Consider the following 27,471-nt stretch of genomic DNA (forward strand, 5'->3'; position numbering starts at 1 on the left):
GAAGAACAATTTTTCACAAGGTTTGCCCTTTTTCTTCTCTGCCTTTGCAGAGGTCCACGTGCATCTCTAAAAATAAATCCCTTTAAAAGAAAGCAGAAATGCTGAGCATGTAATGAGGGGGGAAAAAAACAAGGAAATGTGGGCAGATGACACACCGCGATTCATGTTAGTATTTCATCGTCGCTGTCAAGCTATCCCGCCCCCGTCGCTCTCTCTCCTATCTCTTGCTCAGCTCCCCTCCCCTAGCTCTCTCTCTCTCTCTCTCTCTCTCTCCGGCAGTCTGCTGGAGCTCCACGCCAGGATTAGAGGGTTGCCGCCAGTGTCTGCTCATAGAGAAAAAGACAGAAGACCGAAAACAAATTATACGGAATATAAGAAGGCCTTCACTTGACACATTTTGGCAGTTCATCTCATTCCCAAGTGTCCGGCATCTAATTGCTAAAACATCACCTGGGGGGTGGATTAGTCACCGCAGGGACTACCCTTCTGGACCTCCATACGGAGAGCCATGTGAGCTGACCCCCCATCTCACACTGCCCAACACTCTGAAGCTAAAGGGAGCACACCTTGGATTCTTCCCCCTCCCTGGATCCTCCACTTTCCGGACTCGCCAAGAGGGAGTCTCCAGGCTCGGCGCTCTGCCCGCTGGAGCCGCTTGTCTTGGGGCGCCGTTAGGGCTGTGAGTGCCCCCCTGGTCCGGAGGCCAGCCGGCAGCACTCCAGCGCCATGGATTACCTGTTTGGCTTTGCGGTGCTGCTGTGCGGGGCGGTGCGGCCGGGAAGTGGACTCGAGCCCAAGCACAATGTACCCAGGCTAAAGCTGTCATACAAGGGTAAGCCCATTTTGCTTTCACCCTCCAGTCTCCTGGGTAATGTGGGACCTGGGCAGAGCAAGGCTCGTTCGTCTCGTTTCTCTCTTTCTATTTTTTGCTCACAAGGATTTTTTTTCTCCTCTAGTTTTGCATGGCTATTTAAGTCGCCGGTTGCCTCCAAAAGCATCTCCCATTAACTTCTCTGTTACTTTGCTTAGAATTTGCCATTCATGTTACAAATGCCCAGATGGGTTCCATATGCCCGAGGTAGATCGCTTGCCTGAAGTTAAATGTATATATTGGCCCCTGTCCCCGCTGTGCAGCCTTGTTGAGTGCCCTGGACTGCCAGTAGAGCCTCTGTTTTAATGGCTTATGTCCCAAAATCTACCCTCAAAATAGGGTTGGTGAGGGGGGGCTTCAGTTTTGACACAGAGCCTTTCTTTAAACTTTAAGCTGTGTCTGAAATGTAACCAGAGTTTTGAATAAATATGTTGACAGGAGTTTGATTTTGAATGTTGAGTGGACGCACAAGGCAAACGGGTCATTCCCTCCTGCTGTGGAATTTTGAAGTGCGAGCGCCACTTCTTCCGAGCCTGTCGCCTCTTCCCTCCCGCTAAATCGGACTCTTTCTAATAGCAAACTTTTCCTCTTCGCTTGGAATAATAACATTGTCTGCATTCTTTCGGGAGGTTAGGAGGGAGGCTGATGTGGTTCTCGCCCGAAAATCCAAATCCAAATGATCCAAAGTGGCCGCCATCGACAGTGTGGTCTCTTTATTTTAGTCTCCCTCGTAAAACGTTCCCTTGGAAAATGTATGATCAATCGCCCTCAATTTGCAAGTGACAACAGGACTTTGTGGTGGATGGTTCCCTTGTGTGCTCTACTGCACAGACCAAATTGGTCCCTCGGATAATTTGACTCTTGTTTCGAAATATATTTAGAAATCTCGTGAAGGGGGTAAATGTGATGTTTACCAGTCTAATTGATGTTCTATCTTTGGCTGACTTGTTTGCTGTAACTTATGTTTAGCGGCCTGCTCTATGACATGTTTCATCCTTCCGACGAAGCCCAGGTTGTAATTTTAGCGTGATATATTTCCCATTATCGCAGTTTGTGTCCACTCTTACCCTGCGCCTGGCCCCGATTCTCAGCCTTTTGGCGTGGACAGAGACGAGACGGCGACTTTTATAGAGTTGAAATAATCGCGGGTGGTGCAAAGTGGACGTTGGCCAAAGTTGAATTCTGTGCGGCTTGATTGGAAGAGAAGGACGACAGTAGCGGTGATACGTTTCGGACTGTATAGCTGTACACGAGGCGTTACCTGGGCAACCGAAGCCTGGAAAGCTGACGTACGGATGGCTTCATGCGTGCATCTCGGAGGACGCAAATAAATCTGCCAGGACTCACCTGATCCGAGTTAGACCTCCCCTGGGTGCCGTAGTGGAGGCCGGCCTGCAGGCGTGATGGGAAAAATGTCCTCCCTCCCTTGGTCATCTGTGTGAAGAGTGCTAGAATGGTTCCCTGACAGCTACTCAAGAGAAATCGACTGTCATCCAGTATCTGTATGAAGTGCAGGAGTGATGAATAAGAGAGCACAACCTCTTTGTTTACATGCGATGGGACACTGCACCCTTCCCGGGACTTGCTCGCGTATTTTTTTTTTTAGCAAGACCAAAATGTGTCCGGTCTTATAATTAGACACCTGGTTGCGTGTGCGTGTGTATCCGCCGACACATCTGTCGCTGATTGTGTGCGTCGCCACTCGCGTTGTGTCTCGGGCCCGCCAGGTCTCTCAAGGCGCTTTTGATGCCTGTCACGGGACTGGAGGGAGGGTTGCGGGCAAGAATTGGCAGCAAGACGGCCACAGACGGAAGGGAGGCTGGCCGTGGAGTGAGGTGTCACTCATCCCCTCTCCCAGGATAGTAATTAAGTCAAATAAACGACAAGGAAGAATCCTCTCGAGCGCAACGACCACACGGGTGCTGAGTGACGCCTCGCCGCGGTGGACAGAACAAGCGGGGCCTGTGATTTTGGGACTGTCAAATAAACAAGCCGGCACACGAAGCAGCTTCCTCAGAGGGGAGAGCCGGCCGACGACACCCTTCCAGTGAGAGTCGGGCGGGCGACGTCTCTGATTTAGCTCGAGCGGAAATGACACGGCGGCGAGCGGGCAATTGGCAGCACAGAATGGCCCACAGATAAAATGAGCTCTCGCGGGACAGCTGGTGTGGCAAGTGCAGAGTGAATGATTTCCCAGAGGGGCCAGTTGGGACGTTGAGCAAAAAATGGCCCGGCTTCTCAGAGGGGATGATTGCGGGAGTTAATGATTTTCTCTCCTTGTGGATCAAGTACTTTTACTTCTGCTGACAAGTGCACAAGGGAAACGAAAGGAGAGAGCCGAATCCAAGCGGAGATGGTCTTGGGGATAGTAAACATAATGGTGGGCTTCCTGCTGTAATTAGTGACAGGTAGTGAGGACGCACAGTGGAATGGAAAGGCGGTGAACCAACTGTAACAACATAAGTCACCTCGACGTGCTTATTCTTGTTCAGAAAAATGTGCAGCATGTGGAAGCAGCCTAGTGACAACAGAATTGATGCGCTTCTCCAACTGTGGGAACCTCACTCCATCCGCTAGCTCTGCGGGATCTACAGCGAGCTTTTTAAGGCTGGAAATCGTCTCGTTTGCTTCCTGTTTGGAAAGGTGGATCATTACTTTCTATCGGTGACTTCTCGTTGCGCTCCGCCGCCTCTACTAGCACAATGCTTTGCTCCCAGGGTTCCAAAGCACTCGTGCATTCCTCAACACAATGACCGCACAAGCCTCTCACACTGCGAGCTGCCAGCGGGAGGAACACTGACCCCTATAGGTCAAGCAGTGCATCTGTGCGTGATAGACAAGCAAAGAGTTGACCCCCTTTTGATCCCAAGCCTAGAATGCTTTCAGAACCTGATCATTTCTGTCATCTTGGGTAATTATGGACTCCGCCGCAAAGTAAAGAAGGCTGGGAATCTGGATCGGACTTCCAGCACTCCAAATAGACTCTCGGTGTGGAACCGCATTCGCTGCAGTCTGGCCTCCATAATAAGCCGTTTTCTAGGATTGTGTCCTCGTCGGCCCCAAAAGAGTCTGCCGTACGTTTTGGGACGTCGGCTAATCGGCGAGCATCTTCTGTCTGTCTCGTCCGTACACCCTGCCCGTGCCGGATGCGGATAATTACAAGGTGTTCTCCGTACTCGCCCACTTGGGAGACGCCGGCCTCCGTCTCGCTCCTCTCGGCAAACCTCCTCTTCTGCACAAACCACAATACCGCCGACTTAAAGTACAATCTTTAAGCGTGTTTTGGATTCTTTCTCCTTGATATGCTTGACTGTCATCTCGAGCGACCCTCAATTTTACACATTCCATGACACCAAACCCATGTTTTGCCGCAGCTTCTTTTTTTTCTTTTTTTTTTTTTGCTAAGCCCAAATATATCACATGGTCGCCCTCTGATTCACTTGTGTATTTGGTCAGCATGCGCACACACCCTATGTGCCACACATTCTACAATAATCTACTGGCAATGACTGAGAGAAGCAATGGGGAATCCAATGGAAGCGCGTCATTTGGAAAATGCAAAGTGTTTTATTTCAGTCTCGGGGAATGCCTCGTATATCTTAATTCATTCATGGCACCTAGCTATTATTTGATGTCTGAAAATGAACATGATCCCATGAGAATTTACTGGGAAATCAAGTTCATCCCAAAATGTCGACTCAATATTGTCAGCATTTCTATCCGTACAAAAATCCTACGATTGGTTTGAGGGGAAGGGTAAAAGCATAGAATTCAAGTAACTTGGAAAAAAAAAAAACATTAACAAAAACTCAACATAATCCCATGAGAATTTAGTCGGAAATCATACAAAAAAATGTGATTTTTATGAAAGGAAAACAGAAAATAAAACCTTTTGGGTAATCCTATAAGTATGTCAGTTATTTTGTGCGTGCAACTGTTGTTAACGTGCCCTAGAAATAAAGATGAATTGAGTAAAATCGAATCAATTGATGTACAAAAATCCTACTGCTGGTATACAAATAATCATAATGGCATAGTATTTGTATTTTCTTTATGAAGTCATTCAAATTACAATTGCTAGCTTTCTGCGCTAATTCCTACTAAATCCTACAGACGCTAGAACAACCCAATGAAAGGATAAATGTGTTAAATAAATTAGCAGTCGGTAATCCGCTCCGCGTGGCATCAACTGCAAATATGTCATGAAACCTCTGCATACGATATATCAGAGTAGCATTCTGTGGTTGCCCTTTAGCCTGGTGATATTGTTGTGGTCCTTTACAAACAAAGTTTGTTTCGAATGTTTGAATGACGGCGATTTGCATGTGACCTCGCCGGTCTCCGCGACGATATCCCGCAGAATGATACGCTCGGCCGACTACTGGAAGAAATGATCCACCGCGGTGCTGTCTTTGCATCTGCCGTGAGGGGCTTAGGTTACAGGCGAGGTGCCGATTTGCTGAATGGGTGCTGCCACCTGCTAAGTCTCGTCAGTCGCAGAGGAGAGGTGGGCGCACCGCTCGATCCCAGCAGAATCGGGTTACAAATTAGTCAACGACGGACTGATGGACAACACGCGGACACATGGTTGATTGGAGGACAAATCTCGGACTCCTTTTTTGTGGCGAATACTCGGTTTTATCATCAAACTTTGATGCCTCGCTATGCCCACATTAGATGGCTTAGGCAAAAAAATAAAAATAATAATAATAATAATAATTGCAATTTGGTGTCACCCATGTGTCTTGGATCTCTGCTTCCAATTGGGACTCATTTGGGCGAATTGAGCCCCTAAAATGGCTGTTGCAAACCAAAATGGCTGACTTTCTGTACATATTCGGGCGTTGGTTGTTGAGACTTTTTCGTGCATCGTGCCATGATCGATGGCTCCACCAAATGTTGTCTCGCCCAGTGAAAGTGGCGTCAGGGGCTGATACACTTACGAGCCCGGCAATTTGATTAGAAAGGCTCCTTTTTTTACTTCCGGTTGAATTTCGGCCTTGGGTCCTTGAGACTTTTGTGTGTCCTGTCAATGATAGATGAGTCCACCAAATTTCGTGTTGTTTAGTGCAACAAATATCAAGAGAATTTTATTTGATTTTGTTTCCTTTTGACTTCTAACAAAGTGTGAGGCCTGCAGTTTGATCTGAAAGGCTTCTTTAAACCCAAAAACGTCTGTTGAATTTTGGGCATAGGTCCTTGAGACTTTTTCGTGCAACCTGTCATGATAGTCATGTCCACCCAATTTTACGTCAATCAGCGGAACTGGTGTCGGGGGGCAGGCAGATTTTCCGAATTTTTGTTTGTTGCCCTCCAACTTTCTCGCTTTGCTTTGAACAGTCTCTCTCGTGTTTTTCCAGGCTGAATTAATTAGCGGCTGTTGCTATTTTGTCTCACCGGGCGCCCTGCGCCATTGTGTTTGCCGTCCACACTTTGCCCCGGCGCTCTCCGCAGCCTCGCCTCATTAGTCTGGAAGAAAATGTCAGCGGCGACACAGAGCAGACACACGTGACCGCGCGCGTATGTAACCGCAGCGTCCGCTTTCGATTCATCTGCAGAGCAGCTCCACGCCACGCCGGCATTTGCATACAAACCCCATCTGTGTGTGTGTGTGTGTGTGTGTGTTAAATGAGAAGCAGAGAGCGTCGCATGAACATTGAGCGGTGTGCACGTATGGGCTCATTGCGGCGGGCGCCATCGGGCCTCCAGCCTGTCTGTGGTCAACGCGCTCGCTGTGGTCCCGCCGCGCAGTGACAGGAGGAGACGCACTAATCAAATGCTTCCATAGTCAACCGCTATTTAGAACGTGTGTGTGCGTGCGTGCGTGCGTGCGTTTTTCTGCTACCCTCGTGTTAAATTGTCTCTCGTTTTTGCCTCATTCGTCCATATTTGGCATAAACTAATGCTCGGTACCGTGTAATACAGGATAAACCCAGTGGAAAACATTTTGCTGCTTGCTCGATACACAGCTTTGTGTCCACGGTGGTGTTCCTCATGTTTTGGCCGTCCCATTCATGGTTATGAGAGTGGACTAAATATTAGGGACACCTCTCAACACACATTAAAAAAAATGTTCAAGAAAAAAAAAAAAATATATATATATATATATATATATATATATATATCATAAATTTAAATATTGAATTAAGAATAAAATGTAACTCGGTTATAATACAGTGGGAGAAAAATTTGAATAATAAAGTGAATGATCACAGTCAGGTAAAATAAAAGTAATGCGGTGATAAATAAAATGGTAAAAAAGCAAAATACAATTGAAAGTAATATAGTGAAAACTAAAAAGTCAAATAAAAACAGAATAAACAAGTATGCAAAAAGGAGAAAATATGTAAAAGAAAATAGAAATATATGAATATAAAATAAAATAAATTATTCAAAGTAACACAGTGATTAATAAAACTGTGAAAAAGAAAATAGTATGACTAAAGTATTATTCAAAGAACTGTACAAGTAGTAAAGTGAGATCAAAATGTAAACAGTAAAGGGGAAAATACGTAAGTAATACAAATAAAATAAAAAATATATCTAAAATAAAAGCTAATTGTAAAGAGAGAAAATAAACAATGCCGTGAAAAATGTAAAAGGAAAATAAAAAGTAATACAGTGAAAAAGCAAATGTGACGAAAGATGACGTAAAAAGTTTTATTCTGAGCGAAATTATTATTTGCATCAAACAAATTAATTTGATCACAACCAAAAGATCAACATCACTTCCTCGGTGTGGGTGCGAGAGAAAATTCATTTACTGTGTGTTAAAAAATGTATTTACACCTTGTTAAATACTGCATTGTAACCAATACGTTGCAAATACACACATTTCTGACTGCGTGTGTGCAAACTCACGTGATCCACGCGACGCCAAGAGCCGAATGTTTCACTTGCCGCGTCTCGTCCTCGCGCGGCGGCGGCGTCGAGCCTCGCTTGACGTCGGACACACACTCGAGCTGCTCCCAAAGCTCACCTCGGAAAGTCCAACGCGCCAGAAGTACGAGGACGAGAGTCGCGCGCAGGCCGTCGTCTTTGTACCTGGCGCCTGGTTGTGTTGTTCCCTGCGTCGCCACGGCAACCGGCCCACACCTGCTACTGTGCTCTCGCCGGGAAGGAGCGAGGAGAACTTTGTGTGGATATCCTTGAGCTTAGGATAATATTTGAACACATTGCGGAGCGCCGGGCACATTTTCCATACCTCTTTCTTTCTTTTATTTTATTTTATGCTTTTCCCGCCTCCCCGCACCTGCGTTTTGAGGCCGGCGCCTCGGAGAACTCACAGCGAGAAGAAAAGGAAAGAAAGGGCGGCGTTCCGAGGCGGACGTTCGAAGACGCCAAACAAAACGCACAAGATGGGCACGTCTTTGCTTTTCTAAAGGTCGAATCGCGCTTGGAGGACGTCGACTCCCTTTTTTCCATCCTCATCGGGTTTTGTCAAGTACATACTGTCCATAATGAGGCCCTCTACGGGGATGCGGTGCAATGTCGTCGGCCTAATTGCAGAATTGCCCGAGTCATTTTTGAATGTTCGCCGAAAAAAAAAAGGAAAAAACACTCCAAATACAACAAACGAGAACGGTCGACTTGCCTCGTTGCAACCTTTGTGGTTATTATTATATATTCAAAGAACATGCAAAAGGGTTATTTTCGGAAAAATAATTTCAGAAAAGGATGACAAATTGAAATGTTAAGGCATTCGTTCTAAACTAGAAAAAAAAATGTATGTATTGCAACACATATTGTGCAATAAAGTTGTCATTTCAAAATATATAAAGAGAATTAGTACAGATGAAAACTTTATTTTATGTTAGTCCAATTGAGAAAAGAAAAAGAGTAAAATGATAACATAGGGCCTGAAAAATGAGCAGAAAAAGTTCTTACATGAATAATTGTGTCGTCATATGAGAGAGAAAATATATTGAATATTAAGTAGCATGTAAAGTCTGAATATAATGATAAAAGTATTAAACTCGAGTCCTAATTTCAAGGCAAAAAAACATTATTCCAAATGCAGTACGAGCATTTTGAAAATATTACAATGCAGCTGCAATTTCCAAAAATGGGGAAAAAAGGAATGTACACACACATGCAGTGTGTACATTGTGTTGTGTGTGTGAGCATACGTGAGGTGATGCTTTCGATGTTAACGTGAAGGTGTTGCATTAACCATCTGTTGAATCGCACTCCGCCATTGCGCGCACCCGCCGCTTCGCCGTCATTAGCGCGCGGCGTGCAGGCGTCGACGCCTGTTTGACAAATGGAGGGGCCTCCGCACAAAATGTCAATTCATTGTTTCCTCTTCAGCAAGGTGTGTGTGTGTGTGTGAGTGTGTGTGTGTGTGCGCATGTGTTTTGAGAATACAACAATGGAACAATAACACTGTGGTTCACAATGAATGTCAACCATGTGTGTGTTTTGCTGCAGCTTTTGTGGTTTTTTTATTTTGTTTTTTTGCAACACACTACAGTACGTCCGTCATAATATCTCAGTCAGATGGCAAATATAGGTGACACACACACTTAAACACTATATAGGTGAGTGTGTGACCCCAAATGTTTGTGCTGCGTAAGCAAAAAAAAAAAACGAGGAGGAAGTGTGTGCGTCTGTCGTGTTGTAAACACGCACACGAGCATGTGAGCGTTTTCTTCTGTTGAGGAAGTTTGGTGTGCGCGCCGTCCAAGCGAGCGTGTCCGTGTTTAGGTCGGAGGTCGCCCCACTTCCCTCCAACGCGCGCGCGCGCAAACAGGTGCGCGCGCACACACACACACACACACACACGAGATCCCAGCCATGATAAAGCGCTTAGGTTTTTTTTGTGTGTTTCTGTCGATGTGCGTTGTCGTTTTCAGTGTATCCAACTGGTTTCTACTATTTTGACTGCCTCAAACCGCAATAGGAACACAATCACAACTTGTATAGCGTCACAATGTTAGCGATAGCATGGAAATCTCATAGGATGGAAGCGACGTTTTGCCGATTTGTGCTGCTCGACGTGCGTTTCAACAGATCGAACTGCTGCTTTAGCATCTTAGCACAAATGAGAATAATGTGGCAAAGTGGTGCTGTAAGAATAAAATGCACGCGGCTACACGCAGGTGTGCGAGGTTGCCCACATAGTTCTTAACGTGACCGCCGTTTTACAGCAAAGCATCTTCCTGTTCACATTCTTTTGACCAATCCAATAGAATGTAAAGAATTAAACAGTGCATCATGATAGGTCAATGGGCATCGTGCTGCTACCTCTGTCATGTGCGCCTTGGCCACCAGAGGGCAGTATAATACAGACACGTATGTGCGCAAAGAGAAAAATGCTCAGTAAGCTGCAGTGATATTAAGTAATAAAAAGCCATTTGTGCTTGCATGTCTTTTTTTTTTTTAAATTATTAATCACAAAATTTGGACTCAAGTGTTCTCGTTTGTTGGGTGGTGATCACATGTGCCGCTCCCACTCCCACTTCCACTTCCCAGCGTGAAACCCAAGACGACCTCCTCGGTTTCTGTTGACTGGAAATGGCATTTTCTTACACTCCTCTCTCCGACTCATTTCCTGTGTGCGTGTGCGTCATTGACCACGGCGTCCTTCAGCTGAGTGTCGGTGTGCATGGAATGTCCATTGTGGGAGCAAAAGCCGCAAACACACACACGCGCGCGAGCCCACACGCATACGCTTAAGCCATCTGCGGTCGAGTACAAAGCCTCACACACACACACACGAGCTGCGAGCACCTTTCCGGGGTGATGCACCTCCTCCATCTTCCCCCACGGTCGTCTTCTCGGTCGTTTGGTGTAATGTGGCCGCAGATGTCGGAGCGAGTGGGCGCAGATGGCTCCGACAGCGGCCCGACGATCACGTGGCCGTCGGCCGGATAAAACCGCGTGTGGAAATACGTGTGTGTGTGTGTGTTCTCCCATACGTGACGCGGAGCGTGATGGATGATGTTTAGCCGCAGAATGAAACGCACGTGCAAGTGAGGCGCGACCACGCCATTTGATTTATTCCGCCAAGCTCAAGTTTGGGATTTTTACATTTCACAGCACACCAGATGTCGTTACCACCCAGACAACTTGCAAAGAGTAACAAAAGAAAGATCCGACCGGATTTCATTTTGGGCACTTGCAGATCCACCTATTCGTGGGTTTCACAATTCATTTTCGAATTTAAAAAAAAAAAAATGTTTTTTCCTTTTTCTTTTTTTGGGTGGGGGTTTGTTTCCCCCAATGCAATTATAATGGGCAACAATTACCGCTATCCGCAGAGTTTCACTGTTTGCTGTGTCGCTATCCCCTGCAAACAGTGGGGTGTCCGCTGCATTATGATGATCATGATCTGTTAAAAACATGTCAATCATAATTTGTATATATTTATCTATTTTGCTTTTTATCCACAATACAGACATTCCACGTTTCTTAGTGACGTCCTGTGAAAAACATGTACAGTAGCCCGCGATTTGTATTCATTTGTTCATTTTTATCATAAAAAAAAGAATAAAAAAAAAAAAAAAGTGATTTTTCTGTTTTGTGTGTGTGTGTGTTTAAAAAACATGGAAATGCATGTATTAAGCCACAAAAGTTTTAAAACTCCGTCTAAAATAATACAATCTGTACATCATTTATTCTATAACATGTACAAGTTGATAGCAATACATAATGCCACAAGCTGCCAAGTATTATTATCCCGGTTGAAATTAGGGCCGTATTTGAAGGAGCGCTTTCTGAAGCGTATGAGCATACACGCGTGACATGAACGGACAGAATGAGTTATGAAGTCGATTAAAAAGTGCTGGCGCTTCATCCCGCGCATCCATTCCTCTTTTGGCGCCTGAAATCGGCCAGCCTCGCCCTTTTAAATGTTAATTGAATGCTATGTAATAAGGTCGTGTCACACCGGGCTGCGCGTGCGGCACGCTGCTTTGTCTTCATTTACATAATACTGTTTATACACACACACACACATATATGTATATATATATATATACACAAGGATTGTTGATGAATTATTCAACCAATCACACAGATGAACACACGGAACCCTGATTGGGACGTGCTGTGATGTTCACGCCGGATGTTGCACGCATACCTGTCAGCTGTGCGTGTGCGCGCGTGTAATAAAACATGACACACAACAGGACCACTCGTGATTGACGGCTAATATTTATGTTCCCCCCCCCCCCCCACCCCCCTCCACTTCGGGGCTAGAAAAGCGGCATGTAAAATGTCCGCCCGCTTCCGTGTTGTTTCCAGAGATGTTGGAGTCCAGCAACCTGGCGAGCTTCTCGGGGCTGGCCGACAGCTCCGGCTACGACACCTTCCTGCTGGACGAGGAGCGGGGCAGGCTGCTGGTGGGCGCCGAGGACCACGTCTTCTCCTTCGACCTGGTCAACATCAACAGAGACCACAAACAGGTAGCCGAGGCGCAGTCGACACGGTACTGTGTGTGTGCACTCGGAGTTTGGCCACCGAGGGGCTGCAAGGTCTAATTCTATTAGCCCACCTGCTCCAAGTTAACAGTCTTTTTATCTTATTTAAGCCACTGGAGTAGATGAGAGCGCTTTGTTTGTTTTTGCCTGCAGGCTGCACACTGATGAACAGAGGAACGTTCCCGTTCTAGTTGTCGTCAGTGCGGCATTCCAATTTACAAGCGGCGATTAAGCCGGTCCAGACATTTGCAATGCAGATTCCCAACTCAGCTGATGGCCAGGATACGGGGCCTGAAAATAGACTGCAAGAATGTTTTCTTCACGGCGTGTTAACAACACAGGCCCCATAAATGCCAAAGGCACAAATGTATCAAAGGCCAGACTCACGGATAAACATGGAGACGGTCACAGCTCCTCAAGGAAGCCGCAGCAAGATTACTTGTTCTTCACAGAGGATAAATAATATATGCCTATGAGTACTGTATTGTAGTGTTTGCGGTTGATATTTTGATACCAGGATTCCATACAACTCTGCCTTTATTTGAATTTAATCAGTAATTTAGTTCTCTCAGCATTCACCCCACGGACGCAAATAGATACGCTACGCCGACATGCTACGGCGCGTGCTAACTATCGCCCGTTTCCGTAAGTAAATAAGGAGGCCGCTAACGTCTCACTCGCGGCCTGTTTATAATCTGTCTGTTTATAATTCATGTGCGCACATATGGATTTGCCAAGCGGACCATTTGAATGCATTATTCATACTTTAGTGTATCGTCTGTTCCGAGGCGCTCGCCCGCCCGCCCGCCCGCCCGACTCTTCTCACGTCAGACGACAGCAAAGTGCATCCATATGTTACGCTACGGTAAAGAAACGTTCATTAGAACCATACGTCCTGTGCGCACACAGACGGCGTGCGTTAAGAGAGACTGCTGAGGTCAGACGGAAAAGAAACCCGGCTCAGATTGAACTCCCAAATTTTGCTTGAATTATACAAACGTGACTCACGGCGTTCCTGTTTCATGAAACATTCAAACGCTCCCTCCTTCCTTCCCTCCCTGTCTTGTCTCTCCTTTTCCCCCCCCCCTCCACTTTGGGCACCGAGTGACTTGGTGCACTTTGTCATTCGCTCAGATCACGTGGCCCGCCACCCCCTCCAAGCGGGACGAGTGCAAGTGGGCAGGGAAAGACCTCGGGGTAAGTTGTCTTTTTGCTTTTTTTGTTTTCTTTTCTTTTCTTTTATGTGGACCACAATGATACGTCTGCTCCACTGGACACAACATTAGGGACACATGCACACCATAATTACATCTCTTACAAGAGCTGCAACAAAATGACACCTTTCCAAAGATGCTCACAGTCGGTCTTGTTCATAATTGTGGTGGGTTTCGAAAAGACACCCAAAAACAATCAACGCTCTCTCGCGATGCAATTATACATAAACTGTAGTCCAGACAATTCATATTAGATTGTGCAGGTGTACCAATAAAGTGTCCAGTGAGTATGTTTTGAAACAAAAAAAAAGTATGTCGTATGTGTTGTGGGTAATTCTTTTTATTTTAATTGAAAAAATAATAATAATACTACTAATAAAGAGGCCAGTAAGTGTAATTTGGTGGGAAATTATATATTTTTTTTAGGGGAGGTGGGGGGAGACAAATAACGATGTGGCCTGTGAGTGTATGTTTTGGAGAATGCTTTTATTTTTATTTTTATTAAAAATAAAAATAATCGCACAAATAATAAAGGGGCCAATGAGTGTATTTCTGTTGAAAAAAATATGTATTTAAGAAATATTAAAATAACAAATGAAATGACCAGTGAGTGTACGTTTAGGAAACATTATTTGATCTTAAAAATACATTTCAATATTTGAAACAAATAATAAAGCCCCCAGTGAGTGAGTCTGAGTTTTATTTTGACTCTCAATAATAATAAAAGTCATAAAAAAGGTGCCATTGAGACCGTTTTGGATTTGCCTAAGTCATATTTGAATGCACAAAAGCACAACGTTTGGTAAACATAAACTTGTATTTATTTTATTTATTTTTTGGGATATTGTGACCGCAAGTTAAAAAGGACTTGGGCAGTTTTGCTCTTAGTTTAACGATATCTTTTCATGTTTATTATGTGTATGCATTAACCAAACCCCGGTCAAAGAATGTATTTATAGTCCGAGTCATGAAAGCATTTTTTGGGGTGTTTAATCTTGAAGTAATTACATACGTCTTCTCCGTGTATTGTGCATGCGCGTATAATTCCCACAAGTGAATATTTCAAAGTACCACAGCCAAACAGATGTTGTTTGTCAGCATTTGAATGACAAGAGGACGCTGCGCACATTCACTCCCACTCAGCTGATTTATTGCTTTTGTTTGAGAGTATTTATACATGTATGCATGTTTCATGTGGGAGTGTGTTATTTCACTCGCAACTTTGACCAACACATTTGCTGGCTTTGTTTGTGTCGTGTGTTTGGATATAGCTCCTCTTAATTTCACGCCTGGATCGCGCGTCGTCCGCCGTTTCTTTGTGCTTCGAAAGCTCGTGTCGCTGGGGGGGCGGCGGCGGCACCTTTGCGGCCCCTGCGCCGTCGAGGCGTTTGCGTGCCGCGGCGGCGAAATGTTTACCCTTGAGAGGCAGCCAGCGGGAGCAGATGGAGCGGAACGCACCAGGCCTCCGTCGGGACAATACTCCCGACGTTCACGCTTTTCCAAAAACAATCCTCCACCGGCGCAAATTTACAGCAGCCTGCGGTTCGCACGGAACAGCTGCGGAAAATTGAGTCGGCTCATCCCAATATATACAAAAGGATTTCCTTTAATGGGACGTTTTCGTATACAGTTGGATTGGAAATTCTCAATGGAAACTTTCATCGTTGTTTCACTTCTAAATTGTGTACAGATCAGGTTTTGAGTCACGTTTTAGCCTAGTTGAGTGGAAAATAAGTTACAAATGATTGCATAAAAACAAACTTTGATGCGAGTGCATTCAAGTTTTTGCCATTTTCCTCTTAGCTTATCTCTGATACCCTTTTGGAAAAAAAAGCCAAATGACTTTTTATTCATGACATAAAAATACGAGTGCCAAGTTGTCGTCTGGCCTTGTGTTGTCCATTTTGTTCATTTTTTGACAAATGTCCCAAGCATATTTTCTTTTCTTTTTTATTTCAATTACAATTATTAAGTTATTTCGTAAAAAAAAAAAAAAAAATGAAGTGTATGAATTCTTCCTATTTATATACTAATTTCAATTTGCAATTTCATTTAGTTCGTTTAGTATTTTATGAAAAAAAAAGAAAACTAGGGGAGTTTGCGAAGGCCGAACTGCAAATATGTGGGCGTCCAGTGTAATTACAAGCAACTAGTTGAATTCCATTTTTTCCCCGTTTTAATTGACTTTTTTAAAAAAAAAATGTTTGAAGGCAAACTCCCATTTGAATAAGTTCCCATGAATAGTTTGAGTATTAATGTCTGTGTCAGCATTCACATTCAGGGTCCGTCTGCAGCTCCGTCTCAAAGATGTTCAACTTTCCTCCAAATTGACTCATTTACGGCGTCCGCCGACGGCACCGCGGCCTCCCACATCGCTAATAAGTTCAACCCGAAGACAGCCGTGTCAAATTTTAAGAGGGGTCGACCGGGGGGAGGTTTGATGTCTAAACGACGGCGTGAGAATGAATGTCGAGCGCAGTAGGAAACACACAGGGTAAAGTCATTAAGTGGCAGCGTATCGACTGCAGGTATACGCGGGGAGGAGGTCAGCCCCAATTCATCAAGCGAGAACTCAGCAACGGTCCTCTGGGAGGGCTGGCCGAACGTTTAGCGCGCTAGGTCGGTCGTAAAAATGCCAAGAAAGTCTTATCTCGCGGTGGAACAAAAGTTTGTGTTTTTTCTTTTTCTTTCATTCCTACATCTGTACTTTGACGTGTGGCTCGTCCCCATTTAGCGTTGTAGCAAAACGACGAGAGAGAACCGGCCGTACGAAAGCAGTCTGTTCATCGGAAAGCTTCCCGTCAAATGTTCGTACTTTATTGACAAGAATAATTGATGGCATACGAGCTCTGGCGACCACTCAGTCAGTTCAAAGACACGCGAGCTGGCAAAGGGAATGCTAACACATGAGAACACATTTTGTCCATCAAAAAAAGCATTCCTGTTGCTTCCAAACATTTCGACGGACTCTCGTCAAACCTTCACACTTGGTTTACAAGAAGTTGCCCACACGACGGCAAACGACCGTTAGCAATTGGAATTTTGTAGGTAAAAGGCGATAAAATGGGGAATGCCAACCTAATTCTGTCCAATGCTAACACATTCGGAACCCTCAGGAAGTTGGCGCTTTACAGGAATTTGTGTCATGTACGAAGATAAACGACCGTTGTTGAACTGTGGCGAGCACCCTGTTAGCGTTGTAACGAAAAGGAAAACGATAAAAAGTAGCCTAGTTCTGGCCAATGCTAACAGTTGCCGTTCAAAGCATTTTAGCAAGAATTGGTGCTGGATATAAAGATAAACCGTGATTAAAAAAAACAAAAAACAGGGACTGCTAGCCTAGTTCTGTCCAACACTAACATAAAAACGATTGTGTCTCCACACGTTGCCCCCGATTGGCTTCTCCGTAGTTTAAACAAACGGGCCTGTGGTCAGATTGTTACCATTAGGGAGACTGTTGCTAGCGTTCACGCTACGCTGAGGGGGCCGTCTCTCTGAATTTAAATGACAGATGTTGTGTTTGCATGAACGAGGGCAAATGAGTCCCACTTCAATGTCTTCAACACATGTGCCCAAATCGACTCCATTAATAAACTTCCTCAAACGACATTCCCCCCGATTAGCATGACGCTAAACGGCCTCGCACTGTTGGAAATGTCTCCATGCGCCTTTGCGCCAAGCCAAATACCCCCAGCTAACTTCCAACACGTGGAACGTTCCTGACCTCAGGTGGATTTGCCTGATTTCTCTCACAGGTGGGATTTGCTGAAAAGGGAGCGGTATTATTTCTTTCCGTCTTGGAAAGTCCTCCCGTTTTGAATGGAATCCCACCCGAGTGTGTTCCAGGCCTCCCCCTGTTCTATATTGCTGAAGGCTCCATTTTGTAATACCACGTTTGTCTCAATTAGCCCGCATATAGTTTTCATAGGGGATCACATTTTACGACTTACGCATGTGAATGTTTGCCTTTTCCAGAAAGAGTGTTCAAACTTCATCCGCGTGCTCCAACCCTACAACCAGACCCACCTGTTTGTCTGCGGCACCGGAGCCTTCCATCCCATCTGCGCTTACCTGGAAATGGGCAAGAAAGCCGAGGTAATGCGTTAGAATGCAAGAGAACAGACGCACGCATGCTGCACAAGCTGCGGTGTATGCAACGGTAACTATCAGCAGGTTGTTTAGGGACTTTTTGATCCTTCCCACCAACAGGACAACATCTTCCGACTCGCCTCAGATTTTGAGAACGGTCGCGGGAAAAGCCCCTACGACCCCAAGATGCTCTCGGTGTCGCTCCTGATCGGTGAGTCGGGCTTTGGGCACGTGAATATCGCAAAACGGCCACGTTCCGAGTGACATCTCTTTTTTTCCTCGCCAGACGGGGAGCTCTATTCGGGCACGTCGGCCGACTTCATGGGGCGGGACTTTGCCATTTTCCGAACGCTGGGGGCTCACCATCCCATCAGGACGGAGCAGCACGACTCCAGGTGGCTCAACGGTAAGCAAACTGGAAATCGAATCCGGCATCAGAAGGCTTATCGGGCGCTATCTCTCAGCGTCACGTAAGAGAACCTTTCCCTCGAGCCGCGCCATCCCCCCCCGCCCCCCGCCCCCTCATCCTTTTGCTTTCCCACACTGCTAATCCACTCTCAGCTGTTTTCCTGTTGTGGAGTCAAATTCCACTTCTTCTTCACCGCCTTCAACCATCATACGTACCAGAAGCCTCCGCACTGCTGATGACATCTTGTCTTGACGTTAATCCCTCCTCCATCTTTCACCTTGTAATGGTGGGGATTACGAAAATTGGGGATATTCTACTTGGCATTTATCAACGAGGGGTTCGCATGTCACAAAGGGGGAACGTATCGGTGAGAAAATAGCGATATGGATAATCAAAGAGGTCCGGTTTATGCCTTTATGGACCTTGCCCTGTGCACCCGAGAAACATAGCTTTCCCACAAACTCAGAAGCACACAACAAGATGTTAAAAAGGTCATGTTGCAGTGTGAAACTTCCCTCTCTGCAGGCAGTCATGGGCCTTCAGTCTGTAATCACGCGCAGCGAACTGTGCGACCTGCGTCTGTCATTTATGAAAGTGTGGATTTAATGGCGCGTATTCGCGACGGGGGCGTGTGAGGTGTTGATTCATCGCAGAGGTCTCGCACCTGCCTCCGACGTGGGCTTATAAATCCCCCGTCCCACTTTAAGGGTCCGGCGCTCTCCCGCCTGCCTTTTTTCACAGCTCGTCTGAATCCCTGAGCGGCGTAACATGGCACCGCTTGTTTCACTCCAGCGTGCGACGCCTTTTTTTCCCCTCGCTGCTTACGAGCGGAAATCTCCCACCCTGGGCTTTGATTTCCTCCCGCTCTTAAAAGCTAAAGTACACGGTGCAATCAGAACCACGTGTCTCTTGAGTGGATGCGCGGGTTAGCTGGGATTTGGCGTGCGGGATCACTTTCAGAGGTGTAAAATGGAGGTGAAATGTGTCCCTGCAACAGAGGTGTCTTTGTTTGACTCGTTGAATTGTCTTGAATGGCTCCTTTGTTCACTTTTTCCACGTTTAGACCCGAGGTTCGTCGGCGTTCACTTGGTCCCGGAGAGCGACAATCCCGAGGACGACAAGATCTTCCTGTTCTTCAAAGAGAACGCCATGGACGGCGAGCACACGGGCAAGGCCACCATCGCCCGGATAGGACAACTGTGTAAGGTAACAAAACCAAGCCACGACGGCGGGACTCTGCCCGTTGCTTAACCCTGATATGCTGTTCATTTTCCATGACCTGGGCGATGAATATACCCATGATAATTGTCGTTATCAAATGATCAACTGCAGATCTTTTCAAAATGTATTACTAGCCTGTCTGACATGAATAAACCAATGATTAGTGTTTCAGAGAAAGGGGAAAGTGATTTACACTGCAGTTTCAAAAAAAAACATATTTATGGCATGTACACATGACCAGTTTCATGATTCCCAACAGTTTCCATGATGTAACACACATTGGTAAATGTAGAATCCATTTTAGTAGACACGGGTCCAACTTGATCAGAATCAGAATCATCTTTATTTGCCAAGTATGTCCAAAAAAAAAAACACACAAGGAATTTGTCTCCGGTAGTTGGAGCCGCTCTACTACGACACTTTTAAAACATAAAGACATTGACAAAAAAACAAAAAAAAAACAGTCACTGAGCAATAAAGGGTTGCTAGTTATTTGGTAATGCCGATACATTTTTTATTTATTTATTTATTTGACAATTGTGCAAAAAGATGCAGAGTCCTCTAGCACTTAAGAGCAGTTCGAATGACTAATATAGCAATGACCATTGTGCAAAGGGCGCCGAGACTTCACGGAGTGTATGCAGTTGAAAGTGACGAGTAGCAAGATCATCTGGGACAATGTTGATTGTGCAAATGTTGCAGATACTCTTCAATCAGTGTGCAAATGGTGCAGATGCCACTCTGGTACGAGTGGCCAGTATTGGTCAGCAACAGATATGCAAATAGCGCAGCGTGGCGAGACTACTACAGTGAGTGCACAAGTATGTATAATTGGTCCGACAGAAATGTGACAACAAACTCAAGACAAAAAAAAAAATTGGCAGCATGTTGCAATGGAACTGTAGGTTAGGTGTTTAAGAAGTTGATTGCAAGAGGGAAGAAGCTGTTGGAATGTCTGCTAGCTCTAGTTTGCATTGATCGGTAGCACCTGGGGAAGGAGCTGGAAGAGCCGGTGACCGGGATGTGGACGGTCGGAGAGGAGTTTGCACGCTCTTGTCTTAGTTCTGGCAGCGTGCAAGTCCTCAAGGGTCAGTAGGGGGGTACCGACAATCTTTTCAGCAGTTTTGATTGTCCGTTGCAGTCGGAGTTTGTCCTTTTTTTGTAGCAGCACCAAACCAGACTGTGATGGGAAGAACACAGGACTGATTCGATGACTGCTGTGTAGAAGTGCCACAGCAGCTCCCGTGGCACGCCGCGCTTCCTCAGAAGCTGCAGGAAGCACATCCTCAGCTGGGCCTTTTTGAGGACGGAGTTGATGTCAATGGCCCACTTCAGGTCCTGAGAGACCGTAATTCCCAGAAACTTGAAGGTCGCAGCTGTACAAAAGAAGACAATTTTTAAATAGTTTTTTTCGGTGTAATTTGCCTCACATCAGTAACATTCATCCAATTTCAGGGTGAAAAAAAAAAGACATTTTGGGTATTGCAGTCCAAATGGATCAAATAGTATTCATCATCTGAGTCTTCGCTTACAGAACGACATGGGAGGCCACCGCAGCCTGGTCAACAAGTGGACCACCTTCCTCAAGGCCCGGCTCATGTGTTCCGTGCCGGGTGTCAACGGCATCGACACGCACTTCGATGAGCTGCGTGAGTTTCCCGCGCTCTTAAGCTTGACCAAAAAGGCTCTCAAAGATGTTGTTTACATATCCTCGTTTTTGCCTTTTTCAGAGGACGTTTTCCTGATGAGCTCCAAAGACCCCAAGAATCCGCTTATCTACGCCGTTTTCACCACGTCCAGGTACGCCATAATCCAGATCTCCTCTTCTACGTGTCGAAACCTCGATCCACACCTAACACCCCAAAAATATCCCATTACAGTGTGATTTGAATACCTAGAACTTCTATTGTATATTTCAAACTGAGAGTCGCTCGTCCTGTGTGATGTTTGTTTTTTGGATGAGTTGCTAGGCGAACAGTAGGAGCTTGACATTTGCTTGACAAATGATTTCCTTCCAAAGGATTTTCCTGTTCTGTCTTTATTTCACATCCTTTTATTGTTATTTTAAGACCAATGCTCCTCACCCGTCCCGTAATCTGGATGTCCTGGTTTACCTGCGGCCCATCAGGATGTACACAAAGAAGTGAATGGCCCAGCTGGGCGCACTTATCGTGATGATAACTCATTTGCATATGGAGGAAACAAGGAGTCCAGTCCAAACACTTCACCATCAATCACCGCTAATGATACAATGAGTCTCAATGGAACAACAGAGGCTTTTATCAATTTTCTGACTTGTGTTTGAGTCGAGAGGTCAAGCCACACACACACACGCACGCACACGCACGCAGAAGCGCACATTAAATTCAATTACGAGGCATTGGGGAGTACAAGAGACTTAATTGGTTTTCTAGGCGGCCAGTTTTCAGAGCTGAATAGAGCACAGCTTCTTTTAATATGGCTGCTAAATGGGGTGCCGCCATTGACAAATCAATGTTTGATTGACTCTGTGTGTGCGTAAGATGGAATTTCTGCACAAACAGATGTTCCTCTCAGGCAAAGACGCCACAGCGTCCTTTCCGTTAATTGAATTTCCTTTTAATCACCACTTCGGAGCGCTCGTCCATTCATCTTCCGCGCTTTGCCGACTCGACACGCGCTGGCTCGCATAATTAGTCCAACGCATTTTTGAGACAAAAGAGCGGCACTGAAAGGTTTGCATTCCCGCCATCTGGCATACAATTTGATGGCTGAATGGGTCGTGACTGTGCCACATCCACAGGAATAGCCCACTTTTGGAATATTCCGATTCCAAAGGACGGCGCTTCTTGGATAACCTCGGACGGATCGTAAATTCGCAAGGAGTGCTTCCACTTTCTTTTCATAAGATTGACTGATCTCACAAGTTTCTGGAGCAAGTGGAACCCACCGCAGTGACTCCCAGGGATGATCTGGAAAGCAAAGTTCCAGGCCAGAATTCCAGTCCAAAAAAAATCAATCAATCTGGAAGCAATCAGAGACGTTCCGATCCCTCGCCGCTGTACTCACCCGCTCGTTTTGTCTTCTCTCCCCGCCGCCCCGCAGCAACATCTTCAAAGGCTCGGCGGTGTGCATGTACAACATGGCCGACATCCGCAGGGTGTTCCTGGGCCCCTACGCCCACAGAGACGGACCCACATACCAGTGGGTGCCCTTCCAGGGCAGGGTGCCCTACCCCCGACCCGGAACCGTGAGTGTCCTGTCAACTGGAATGTGAAGGGGGAAAAAAAACAAACACATTTTGTATATGAAGAGACAATGGCAGAGCCTTGTATGTCATCGTACAACTTAAAAAAATTCAATATCTTTTTGATGTTGAAATTGTTCAAATTGTACTCTGTTTAACTTTGAATGCACACTGATAATTATTCAAATTTCAGTGTTAAATGTGATTAGCAGCAACAAAAGCACTAAAACTCCCCAAAGTTATCGAAAAATGGACGTTTTTGTTGGCATCTGGCCTGCACTCATCGTCTTCCTGCGTCTTGCCCTCAGTGCCCGAGCAAGACGTTCGGGGGCTTCGACTCTACCAAAGACCTCCCGGACGACGTGATCACATTCGCGCGGGGCCACCCGGCCATGTACAACCCGGTGCACCCCATCGGCGGGCGCCCCATCATGGTGCGCACCGACGTGGACTACCAGTTCTCCCAGCTGGTGGTGGACCGCGTGGAGGCCGAGGACGGCCAGTACGACGTCATGTTCATCGGCACGGGTACGACGTCCTCGTAGCTACCGCGTCTGAATGAAGAGTGCTGATTAACCCAATGGGGATGACAGTATTTTATATTGGTATGATTATTTCTCTTGCAGATGTCGGCACTGTGCTCAAGGTGGTGACCATCCCCAGGGAGAGTTGGCATGACCTGGAGGAGGTGGTCTTGGAGGAAATGACCGTCTTCAGGGTAGGATTTCTAAATTACAATTTGGATTATGAAGCTGCGTAAATGCAATGATACATCTGTTTTTGTTTCATTTCAGGAGCCAACCACCATCACCGCCATGGAGCTTTCAACCAAGCAGGTAAGATTGACGGAATTTCCTGTTGCATAGAAAAAAAGCAAAAAAATGAATCAATCAGAATTTATTATGTACCTAGTTTATGATATGGGTTCCTTTGGCTGAATTCGGTTGAATTACGACACTTGGTACTGGCCAAAAATGAAAGCTTTGAAGCAAAAGGCTGACTAGGAAAAAAAAATCAGCCCCCCAACACCCGTGTCAAAGATCAACGTGAAATTGGGTGGACATGTCTGTAATAACAAGACGCATGGAAACATGCACGGGGGGGGGGGGGGGGGCATTCCTCCCAATCACCCCCTTCCAGGTCTCACTGTCATTGCCCACGTGAGCATTGAAGTCCCCTACCCTCTCGTACACCGGGGTGAACCCCAACGTACAGGCGCCAAGTCGGGGGGCAATAAATATACCCACACCTGCTCCGCGCCGCTCACCGTGGGCAACTCCAGAATGGAAGAGAGTCCAAACCCTCCCGAGAGGACTGGTACCAGAGCCCAAGCCGTGTGTGGAGGCGAGCCCGGCTACATCTAGTCGGAACCTCTCGACCTCGCACGCCAGCTCGGGCTCCTTCCCTGTCAGAGAGGTGATATTCCACGTCCCTCGAGCCAGCTTCTGTAGCCGGGGATCGGATCGTCAAGGTCCCCGCCTTCGGCCACCGCCTCGCTCACACTGCACCCGAGCCCATATGGCCCCTCCCACAAGTGGTGAGCCCATGGGAGGTCTCAAGAACCCATGCGCGAAATTGAACAAGAAGTCAGCTGTTTTGGTTGGAAGCAGCCATTTAGAGCCAATTTCACGGCTTTGACAAACTCCAATTCATGAGTATTCCAAACATTTATATTCCAATAAGTACCAGAAATCTGATGAAAAATTCTTAATGAATCCATTCTAAACACTTAAACACGTGTTTTTCTCCTCCTCCCCATAGCAACAGCTGTACCTGGGCTCGTCACTGGGCGTGTCACAGATGTCCCTGCACCGCTGCGAGGTTTACGGGAAGGCCTGCGCCGAGTGCTGCCTGGCCCGGGACCCGTACTGCGCCTGGGACGGCACAGAGTGCTCCAGATACTTCCCCACCGCCAAGAGGTACCAGACCGCCTCGCTTTTGACACCACACCTGGGAGTTATCAGTACAACAAGAAAACAAAAAAAAGTATTTTACAAATACAAAGCACGGCCGGAACATGACATGTCATTAGGTGTTGGGACATTGCGCAGGAACATCCCTACACGGCAAATTACAATGAGAAGCAGATGGGGCCAAGGAAGAGACAACGCGTGCAATTGCGGGGGTCCCACCCCTGCAGCCCCCCTCAAATGTTCTACTTTACATGGACCTTTTGGGCTCTGAAGTACAATAATTATCTCTGTGGGGACATGCAGTCGTACCCCTTTTTCTGAGCAGCTCTCTTTTATTTCCCTCACCTTTGGCTCACCCTGCCTTTCAATTTTTTTTACGAGCAACAGGAACAGTGCGGTAAAAGCTTGACGATGACATTTCTCGCTATTGTCGTTAAAAAGAAAAAGAGACGACTTTCATGGAAGTGGCTCATCAGAGGCCACTGAAGGTTTACGGTCATTAAATTCAGCCCCCATTTCACACAAGTGGTTTAGCAGAGGAGGGACAAAAATGACACTTTGGTTGAGATCTTGCATTTGGTAACATTGTCCACTAGAGGCCAAATGGCAGCAGTGCAGGATTCAAGGCTGACATCGCTTTGTGTGTTCACAGGCGCACCAGACGGCAGGACATCAGGAATGGAGACCCGCTTTCGCAGTGCTCGGACCTTCAGCATCACGGTTTGTGTGGAAAACACACACACACACACACACTTTGGTGTTCCTCCTGGTCTAACGTTTGCGCTCCCTTCAGATGACGTTGACGGCCTGGGTGGCGGCGTGGAGGACCGCGCGGTCTACGGTGTCGAGAACAGCAGCATGTTCCTGGAGTGCAGCCCCAAGTCTCAGCGGGCGCTCGTCTACTGGCAGCTGCAAACGCCCGGCGGCGAACGCAAGCACGAGGTGCGCGCACGACACGGTCGATAACTTTCAACCGTTTGTGTTCATTTCTCACTGCTCCTGTGGTGTCTTCCTCAGGTCAAGATGGACGACCGGATTCTGAGTACGGACCAGGGCCTGTTGATCCGAAGTCTGTCTCAGTCCGACACGGGCGTGTACTACTGCCAGGCGGTGGAGCACGGCTTCATCCAGCCTCTGATGCGCCTCAGTTTGCAGGTCATCCCCACCCACAGGCTGGGCGACATCATCCCGGGGCCGCCCGGCTCCGGGGCGACCCCCGCGGGCAAGCAGCGCGTGTGGTACCGGGATTTCCTGTCCCTGCTAGATCACCCGGACCTCAACAGCGTGGAGGAGTTCTGCGACCGCGTTTGGAAGAAGGAGCGCAAGCCCAAGAAGGTGAAGGCGCCCGATGCCAACGGCCAGGCTAGCCCGCCGCCGCGGCCCAAAACTTTGGCTCTGAATGCGCAAAAGCTTCAGGCCGGCCCACCGCAGGGCAAAGCTTGGCTCCAGCCCGGAGCCGAGGGGACTAACCAGAAAAGTCGACCCAACTTGGGCATGCTGAGCGTCCAGACGCCCAAGAACCAACCCAAACCACAGCAGAGCGGTCCGAAGGGGCAGGGCGCGGGCGCCCAGCACGCCGCCAAGTGGCGACGTGTGCAGGACAACAAGAAGGGACGCAACAGGAGAACCCATGAGCTGCAAAGACCCCCGAGGAGCATTTGAGAAGGGTGGGGGACACACACACACACACACACACACACCAAAAGAAGCACAAAGACGAGCACATACACAAGCACACACACACACACACACATTCTGTAGATTGTGTCACCAGTGTAGGATTCAGTGACCTCTTCATATACACGCGCACACACCCATCAAGAAATGCACACATGAGCTGTGAATATTAGCAGCGGGAAAGCTAAGTGTAAAAACGTGTGAGGACGTGGCCGGTCGCCATGGATACGGCCCGACGGACACTTGCGCCTCCTTGTACATACATAAGCTAGTCCACACTAAAAGCGGGATTCAAGACGGGAAGACGGCGGACGATTCCGGAAGCGACAAAGAAGCACATTCTCCGCAGGACTCGAGCATGTGATCTCCACGGAATGAAACAAACTTTGTTTTGCTTTTGAAAGGAGCAAAGAACTTTCCATGTCGCCATTAAAGCATCACATGCAGTGGCAAGCATCGTGCATGTTGTTGTCCATCCATGTGTTAAATAAGCTGCTCAGTTTGGAAGCTTTGTTTTTGTTTTTACAGCCTACCTGAAACAATTTCTTTTTCTATAAGCCACACAACATGGCTGTGGCGACGTCATCGCTCCCTCTGTGTAACTTATTACATCTGCAACACACACACACACACACACACATTGTTTAGTGTACATATATACGACAACCTTCTCTCTGTGTGTATATACAGTACAGGAAACACCATGTGATCTTTATTTATTGCTCGTTTTGTGAAAGGGTTGCATTTATTTTTTTATATTATGCTATGTGGGGAGGGGGGGGGGCTCGTCGGTATGTTGGGGAAAATTAATAAAATCTTTGCACCAACTGGCTGGAATTATGTCATGGAATAATTTTCAGAGCAGATAGAAATACAGAATCTATAATAAGGCCTAGCGACAATAAACAAATGTTTGTTTTATTTTCAGTACTTTAGTTGGGGTTTTTTTTCCCCCCAACATCTTTGCGCATCATTCATTTACATGTAAAATAATCCCCCCTTAAGAAAAGCAGTTCTAGCTGTGAATCTCTGTAAGAAATAGTGCAGACAAATGTCCAGTTCGCCCGACGAGAAGACATGATTGCATGTGAATGCTGCCTACAATACATTGCATCTTTTTTACTGTCTCAGTGTTTTTGTGTGACAGCTACACTTCCCTTCAAACGTCAACAATAATGTTGTTAAGTAACAACGACAAGGCATTATGAGCTGCCCCACCCCCCAAGGAAGAACAACAACAAAAAGTCCCGATTGAGTTTTCAGTTTGAACACTGAAAGAGACTGCAGCTGCTGTAACACAATTCTTTATGGCATGCATTCGGTTGTCTAAATAAACATCTCTGTTACAAACAATTCAATGTCTCTCATATTTCTGCCATACTTTAATATGATGCATGTTTATGACCTAGCGTGGACGGAATTTGTAAT

The 27,471-nt window shown here is 46.5% G+C and overlaps 1 protein-coding gene across 3 annotated transcripts; it reads left to right on the top strand.

Moving 5' to 3' along the window:
* Window positions 1-283: 283 nt before the first annotated feature.
* sema3aa (sema domain, immunoglobulin domain (Ig), short basic domain, secreted, (semaphorin) 3Aa) lies at window positions 284-27,397 on the top strand. 3 transcript variants are annotated; one of them, XM_061761866.1, is made up of 17 exons: window positions 284-832; window positions 12,074-12,279; window positions 13,429-13,491; window positions 17,484-17,603; window positions 17,718-17,808; window positions 17,884-18,003; window positions 19,070-19,212; window positions 20,762-20,876; window positions 20,958-21,027; window positions 22,312-22,456; window positions 22,762-22,981; window positions 23,080-23,171; window positions 23,248-23,289; window positions 24,215-24,372; window positions 25,019-25,086; window positions 25,160-25,308; window positions 25,384-27,397. In XM_061761866.1, the coding sequence occupies exons 1-17, from the start codon at window positions 727-729 to the stop codon at window positions 26,026-26,028; spliced, it is 2,553 nt and encodes an 850-aa protein (XP_061617850.1). In that variant the 5' UTR covers window positions 284-726; the 3' UTR covers window positions 26,029-27,397. The 3 variants fall into 3 exon arrangements, with proteins under 3 accessions (XP_061617850.1, XP_061617851.1, XP_061617848.1); XM_061761867.1 differs by having other exon boundaries at window positions 12,119-12,279; XM_061761864.1 differs by having other exon boundaries at window positions 20,762-21,027.
* The last annotated feature ends 74 nt before the right edge of the window (window positions 27,398-27,471 follow it).

Source organism: Phyllopteryx taeniolatus, chromosome 22, assembly GCF_024500385.1.
Source record: "Phyllopteryx taeniolatus isolate TA_2022b chromosome 22, UOR_Ptae_1.2, whole genome shotgun sequence".
Taxonomy (NCBI): Eukaryota; Metazoa; Chordata; class Actinopteri; order Syngnathiformes; family Syngnathidae; genus Phyllopteryx; species Phyllopteryx taeniolatus.